This window comes from Rhincodon typus, chromosome 36 (assembly GCF_021869965.1).
Source record: "Rhincodon typus isolate 14 chromosome 36, sRhiTyp1.1, whole genome shotgun sequence".
Classification (NCBI taxonomy): domain Eukaryota; kingdom Metazoa; phylum Chordata; class Chondrichthyes; order Orectolobiformes; family Rhincodontidae; genus Rhincodon; species Rhincodon typus.
Genome location: NC_063367.1, coordinates 6,830,907 through 6,839,073, shown reverse-complemented (window position 1 = coordinate 6,839,073; position 8,167 = coordinate 6,830,907). Strand labels below are relative to the sequence as shown.

The following is an 8,167-nucleotide window of genomic DNA, read 5'->3' as shown; positions in this document are numbered from 1 at the left end:
CCCCCCGCGCTCTCTGTTCTGTCCTCCCCCCCCTCCCCACGCATACACTCTGTGAAGCTGAGGTACAGAATGTTGCTGGCTCACTGCTGTGGTAAATTTCACGGAGCTATCTTTCCGTCTGATCCCTTAAAGCTGATCAACGTTGAGTTTTAACTTGGTCGTGATCCTGGCCTGCATTAGCTCTGACTCTGCACAGACAGGCAGTGAGTTTGTGTATTGTCCTGTGAGTCAGCCCCTGGCATTGCAATATCACTGATGCCTTGTTTGATGGCTACAGGCTTTCCCCTGTCTCAAACTTTGGCCCCATCCACCTATCCCAATCCCTTATCCACCATCACGTAGGGAAGTGTCTGAGTTATTTAAAAAGCTCTGGGCATTGCATGGCACAGGAACACAGGATGTGAAAATGTAGTAAGACCTGAGACTCTCAAAGGTTTCTAAAGTGGACAGAGTTGAGCACGTGGATGGATTGAGGGAGGGTATTCAGGGCAATCATGGACCCATTGGGTAAAGAAACAGCCGTCAGCATTGGACATGTAGAGGTTTGGTTTGATGGTGTGTAGAACCACCAAGTAACGGGGGTCTGGGGGTCAATGGGGGGAGGGGGGTTTGCAGGCAATGTGGAATCGGACACCCTAGAGCTTATTTCACAGGGAATAGAGTACAAAAGTTTAGTTGGAACTATGCAGGGTCAGACCTGAAATACTGTGAGCATTTTTCGTCCCTTTACCCAAGGAAAGATTTATTGACATTGGAGACAGTCCAGGGAAGATTTATCATAGAATCCCTACAATGTGGAAGCAGGCCATTTGGCCCGTTGAGTCCACACCAGTCCTCTGAAGAGCATCCCACCCAGACCTATCCCACTAACCTATCCCTGTAACCCTGCATTTCTCATGGCTAATCTATCTAACCTGTAAATCCCTGGACACTATGGGACAATTTAGCACAGCCAATCCACCCTAACCTGCATGTCTTTGGACTGTGGGAGGAAATTGGAGCACGCGGAAGAAACCCACGCAGACTGCAAACTCCACACAGACAGTCCTGGTATACGAATCACAAAAAAAAATCAATGTGAAGATCAGCAAGTGATTGGGAAGGCAAATGGAATGTTGGGTTTTTTTTAACGAAGGGGAAGATATGTACAAGTGACAGTTTTTATTTCTAATCGGACAGGTTGCTGAAGAGAACAGAACTGAGGGTTGACTGCACTGATTCCTGATGTTATCTTATGAGGAAAGGTTGGGCAGGCTGGGCCTGTGTATCATTTGGAGTTCAGAACCAATGAAAGGTAAAAGATAGTGACCGGACTTGACAGGGTGCAGGCTGAGAAGATCCAATGGTATGGAAGAGACCAGAACTTAGTGGGGAGAGTTTGAAGTTAAATTTTCTCCCATTTAAGGCACTGATGAGAAAACATTTTCCTTTGAGATTGTTGTCTGCATGTGGAATTCTCTTTCCCCAGAAAGGCACAGCAAATGATTACTTTGAAAGCTGAGGTGGATGGGGTCTTTGACTTCTTTGTCAATCAACAAGTTAGAAGTAGAGAGACAGAAGGTTGAAACCACAATATTAACCGTGATCGAAACGAAAGAGCAGGCACAAGGGGCCAAAAGACCGATGTCTACTTTTAATTTATTTGTTCATGCGTATGTACAAGGCAAGAGGTAGGTACCTCTAACACCACTCTAACTCATGGACCTGCCTTTATCTCCTTTGGATCTTTCTGACTGACTATTGTTATCTGTCTTTGTTTTGGATACCCAGTTAGTGGACTAAGGAAACTTTACATTGTGGTAAAATATTAGTTGTAGCATTGTTGACTCTCAAAATCAAAAGCCAGTAGTTTTATGAGTCAGAGTTGACATCATGAAGAGAGCAAAATAATTGTAATTCCAATTGGTTGCAGTTACTTGACTTGATTTCACTTCTCATTACTTTCAGAGCCTTTGGAATTAATTAGATCCTTTGTTAGTCTGGTGTCCGCAGACTGCTTAATCAATCTCTGTGGTAGTGGAAGCCCGAAATTGTTCATGGACTGGACTTAAGATAACTCACACTTGATAAGCATTGAGTCATGGACAGGCATGCTTCTTTCAATTCAACCAATCAGCACTAGGCTTATCCATGTTATCATCTCTCAGTCTAAAATCACTGTCCCACCCTATCCCGACGACTGCAAATTAAGATCCAGCCATATTCCAGTTACAAATGCATTGTGGGAGTCAGTTGTGCCATTAAAGCGGATGTTCTAATTATCTGTAGACCCTTTAAAAATCTCTCTGGACTTTGCAGTCACCAAACCCCGTTAATAATTAGAACCTGGATACCAAACGTCTGTGGATAGGGTTTGATTTTTATTTTTCAGCATGGTTTCTGGTCTTAATACCCAAGCTGATACAAGCAGAAGTAGGCCATTTGGCCCATCGAGTGTGCTGTGCCATTTAGTGAGATCGTGGCTGGTCTGATGATTCCTAACTCCACTTTCCTGCCTTTTCTCCACAGCCCTTTTACTGATGTAAAAATCTGTCTATCTCTGCCTTGAATATACGTTCCACCACTCAGCCTCTACAGCCCTCTGTGGTAAAGAATTCCACAGATTCAGAACTCTGAGGGGGAAAAAAAAATTTCCTCCTCATCTCTGTCTTAAATATGCAAGCCCTTACTCTGGGATCATGCCCCCTGGCTGTAGACTGTCCCACAGGGGAAATACCTCTCAGCATCTACCTTATCAAACCTCCCTAAGGATCTTGATGTTTCAATAAGGTCACCTCTCATTCTTCTAAACTCGACTGAGTACAGGCCCAACCTACTCCATGTGTCCTCATAAGAAAATATCTCTATAGCCAAGATCAACCTGGTGTACCTTTCCTGGATTGCCTCCAATGCCAGTAAATCTTTACTTAGTTAAGGGGCCAAAAACTGTTCACAGTGTTCTAGGTATGGTCTGTTTAGTGCCCTGTATAGTTTTAGTAAAACCTCTCTAATTTTATAATCTGTTATCTTTGAAATAAAGGCCAACATTGCATTTGCCTTCCCTAATACCTACTGAAGTTGGGTGTTAGCTTTTTATGATACGTGCATAAAGACCCCCAGATCCTTCTGTGCTGTAGCTTTCTGCAATTTTCGTCCCCATTTAAATAATATTCCACTTAACTTCAGGTTAAGTAAATAGGCAGGAAGTTGGCAAATGGAGTAATATGTAGAAAGATGCAAAGCTGTTCATTTTGGAAGGGAGAACAAAAGAACAATATCATTTGAATGGAGTGAAACTGCAGAAAGCTGCAACACAGGGACTTTTATACTTGTGCAGGAAACACAGAAAGCTAGCACACGGGGGCAGCAGGTTATCAGGAAGGCTAATGGAACGTTGGCCCTTTTTACAAGGGGATTGGACTATAACAGTGGGGAAGCCTTACTGTAAATGTACAAGGTGCTGGTGAGACCGTATCTGGAATACTGGAGCAGTTTTAGTCCCCTTATCAAAGGAAAGATATTAGTTCATTGGAGGCAGTTCAGAGAACGGTCATTAGGATGATCCCCAGTATGGACGGATTGTCTGATGAGCAAAGGCTAAACAGATTGGAACTATACTCACTGGAGTTTGGAAGAATGAGAGATGATCTCATTGAAACATAGAATTCTTAAGAGGATTGGCAGGGTTAATGCTAAGATGATGTTTCATCTCCTGGAAGTGTCTAGGACCAGAGGGCATAGTCTCAGAATAAAGGGGTGCCAATTTAAGACTGAGATGAGAAGGAATTTCTTCTCTGAGGGTTGACAGCTTTGGAACTCCTTCCCACAGAGAGCAGTGGGGGAGGAGTCCTTGTTTACATTTAAGTTTGAGATAGGTAGATTCTTGATCAGTCAGGGAATCAAGGGTTACGGAGAAAGGGCAGGAAAGTAGACAGGAGTAATGTCGGATTAGCCATAATTCTAATAAATAGTGAAGCAGGTTCGAGGGGCAAAACAGTCTACTCCTGTTCCTATTTCTTATGACCTTTTCTATTCTTTCTGCCAAAGTTAATAACCTCACATTTTCCCATAAGGTATCCCAAATGCCAAGTTTTTTCCCTCTCACTTAATAGATCTATATCCCTTTATGTCATGCAAACCACTTGCCTTCCCATCTATTTTTGTGTCATCTTCACACTTGACAACAGAACGTTCACTTCCCTCATCAAAATCTTGACATGTAATATGAATAATTGTAGTCCCAGCACAATCCCTCTAGCACTCCATTTATCACAGGTTGCCGTTCTGAAAATGCTCCACCTCTCCCAACTCTCTTTTCTATTAGATAGCCCAGTGCTGTTTCTGTGCTATTTTACTGTCTCACATTGCGGACTCCTGTCTCATGGAGTAGCTTCATAGAGGTACCTTATCGAGCACCTTTTGAAAATTCATATATATTGTATCTACTGATTCTCCCTCTGTCTATATTGCTTGTTACTTCCTTAAAAAATTCTAATGAGCTTTTCAGGCCTAGTTTGTCTTTCATGAAGCCGTGCTGATTATATTCGATATTTCTAAGTGCTCTGCCAAACCATTCTTTGTAATAGTTTCTAACATTTTCCCAATTTCAATTTTAATCTAACTGTCTCAGAGTTATCTGTCTTTTGTGTCCTTACCTTTTCGAATAAGCTTGACAATTTTCTGATTGTCTCAGGATTTCTCCCAAAGCTAAGGATTCTCAAAGGATGACTACCAGCGCATCGATTGTATTTTTGTGTGAACATTGGATAATCTAAATTTGTTCCCTGAATCCTTTAACATTCCTGTTTCAAGGTACTCGCTAATCCCCTTTCTAAAGAATATGTGGGCTCTGTTTCAGCTGCATTTTTTGACACAAGTTTGTCATTCTCGGTACATGTTGTGTTCGCCCTGACGTTGCAAGGCTATCCCAGATAGAATTGGAATAACTAAAAACTAAGACTTCATTAGGTCCTTCAATTCAAAATTCTCACCCCCTTATTGTACTTTGCTGTCTTTAAGCTGCTGCTTCAATTGAGCTTTTTATCACCTATCCTAACATTTCCTGATGTGGTTTGGTGTTAGTTTTATGAGGTAACGTCCCAGTGCAAAGTCTTGGGATGCTTTACTAGATTAAAGCTGCTGAGCTGGTTGTTAACTAGAGTTGTAAACTCTGAAACTGTATTAGAGATCAGAGTTGGCTATCAAATGCAATATAATGTGGAGAAATGTGAGGTTTTGCAATTTGACAGGAGTAAGAGAGGAGTTGAACATTATTTAAATGGGACAAGACAACAGAAAGCTGTAGATGGCGATTTGGGAGTTGTCGCCCATGAATCACGAAGAAAAAGTAGCATCCAAGTTAAGTGGGTGATAAGGAAGATGAATAGAATATTGGCCTTTGTTCCAAAAGGAATGGTGTACAAAAGTAGAAAAGTAATGCCTTGTGGAGCTTTAGCAAAAATCAAGCCACAGCTGAAAAACTATGAACATTTTTGGGCCCTTCATCTGAAGCAAGATACACTGACATTGGAGACAGTCCAGAGAAGGTTTACTCGATTGATAACCTAGTATGGAGGGACTGTCTTCTCAGGAGAAGTTGTGTAGTAAAACAAAACAGAACTGCAGATGCTGGAGAACTAAAACAGAAATTGTTGGAGAAACTTGGCAGGTCTGGCTGGGTCTGTGCAGAGGAAACATAATGTTTCAAGTCTAGTGACTTCTTCAGAACTGAACTTGAATCATTAACTCTGTTTTCTCACCACAGACCTGCTGAGTTTCTCCAGCAATTTCTGCTTTTGAGAGGTTGAGTAGGTTGAGCCTCAACAGAATTTAGAGGAATGTTAGGTGACCTTTATTGAAATGTACAGGACTATTAGGAGACTTGACAGGGTAGGCTTTGGAAGGTTGTTTCCTCTGTGGATGAGTCTAAGTCCAGAGGACATAATCTCCATGAGGAGGCTCAGAGATGAGAAATTTCTTCTCTGAGGGTAATGAATCTGTGGAATTCTTTAGTGCAGAGAGTGGGTCATTAACTATACACAGCACTCTATGGGGTGGCTCGATGGCTCAGTGGTTAGCACTGCTGCCTCACAGCACCAGGAACCCGGGTTCAATCCCAACCTGGGAGTCTGCACATTCTCCCTCTGTTTGCGTGAGCTTCCTCCGGGTGCTCTGGTTTCCCCGCCAGTCCAACAATGTGCAGGTTAGGTGGATTGGGCTTGGTAAATTGTCCATAGTGTCCAGGGATATGAAGGCTAGTTGAATTAGCTATGGGAAATGCAGGGTTTCAGGGCGGGATGCTCTTCAGAGGGTCGATACAGACTCGATGGGCCGACTGGCCTCTTTCCGCACTGTAGGGATTCTGATTGTATATTCAAGGGTGAGGCAGACAAGAATTTTAATCAGGAAGGGAATCAAGGGTTATAGGGGAAAGGCAGGAAAGTGGAGTCAAGCATTATCAGATCAACCATGAGCTTGTTGAATGGCAGTGCAGACCCGATGGGCTGAATGGCCTATTTCTGCTCCTGTGGTCTAATGGTAGAAGAGTTCACTAGTTGCCACAACATGATAACAAAAGAAGTCAGTTGTGAAATACTGATCTGCCTCATTCCTTCAGCGCTTGGCTTCCAGCAGTTCCGTCATTTACGAGATATGGCTACGTTAGACAGTGGTGTTGCCCTGTCTTGTCTCAGATGACGTTCTTGCCCAAACCCAGACTACAAATAGATAGCCTTCCAGTTGCTGTGTTGGGGAGCTTTTACTTGTGATGCATGATACAATATATTAGGAGCCCTAAAATGGTTAAATTTGTCTTGGAATAAAAATGAACAGCTCTCTGTGTTAGGCAGGCTTTCCCCGGTCTGAGGTTGTGTTAAAACAATGTAATATTCTGTGAGAACTGCACACACTGTGTTGTGATAATGAGTTACATGAAAATCTGTCTGGTTTCTCATTTCCAGATGGGTGTGGTCAAAGCAAACAGAGGCATTCCTGCTCGAAATAAGACGGTTACTATGGAAACAAGGAGTCATCGCCCACCAGCCCAACACACTGGAACCGAAGGGGTGGTGCCGAAGAAGAAGAAGAATAAAGGGAAGAGAGCGAATCGGAAACTGTGGTGGAAAGAAAAGAAACTGAAGAAGGCACAGGGCGTGAAGGCGCAGTGAGACCGGGGAACGTGAGGCGGTGCCAGGGCTATCTGTTGATCATGTGGGATTCTCACTGAGGGAGGGCAGCCCTCAGCCTTTCCTCTTCCTCAATCCTGGTCAGCCTTTTCCTGGACAAACCAGGGAGAGACCTGAAGGAATTGTCAGAGGGCCAACCTTTGAACAGCAGTGCACACTTCGGCACACTTATTTCTCCTTATCCCTTGCAAGGACCACGCACTGAACTGGGAGCGTAGCCTGGCTCTGGTAAGCGATCGTAAGGAGCACAGATTGGCTTCTGCTTTTTCCGAGTTAAAAATGAGGTCACTCTCCAAGTTCAACTGTTTCTTTTTTTAAAATGAGATTCAGTATTCACTGTCACAGACTATAGCCTGCATGAAGATGATTTTCTTCGCAATGTGGTTACAGTGAACAAAAGTTTGGGGAGTGACTCATTCAATGACCAGCCGTTAAGGGTGCAGCCTCTCAACTCATTTCAGAAACAAAAAGCCTCATTCAAGTCAGTACATAGCCTGACATGTAAGTTACACATAGTACGTCAACACTGTAAATCACAGGCTTCTCAGCTTGTTTTTAACACATTTTTCTTGTTATACTTCTACATTTCTGTTAATATACATTTTTTTTTAATAAAAGCCGTCAGTACAGGAAAATGCGGTGTTGTGGTTTTGTATTCCCATTTACCAGATGCTTTTCTGCACTCGTGGAGCCTCCCAACAAGCAAATAAACAGCCTCAATGACAGAAGAATGCTGAAAATCAGAAGTCAAGGAGTTGTGCAGCACAGAAACAGACCCTTCAGTCCAACTCATTGGTGCTGACCAGACATCTTAAGTTAATCTAGTTCCATTTGGCCCATATCCCTCCAAACCCTCACTAATCATATACCCAGCCAGATGCCTTTTAAATGTTGTAATCGTACCAGCCCCTACCACTTCCTCTGCCAGCTCATTCCATACACGCACCACCCCATGCAAAAAAATTGCTTCTCCGGTCCCTTTCATATCTTTCCCCTCTCACCTT

General features: G+C 43.1%; 1 protein-coding gene across 1 annotated transcript in view; it reads left to right on the top strand.

Moving 5' to 3' along the window:
- Positions 1-7,793, top strand: part of ice2 (interactor of little elongator complex ELL subunit 2) — a 99,584-nt gene extending 91,791 nt beyond the window's left edge. The window contains exon 15 of the mRNA XM_048617030.1: positions 6,939-7,793. Coding sequence (XP_048472987.1) covers positions 6,939-7,145 — 207 coding nt within the window. The 3' untranslated portion in view covers positions 7,146-7,793. The remainder of the gene's footprint in view (positions 1-6,938) is intronic.
- Positions 7,794-8,167: the final 374 nt, after the last annotated feature.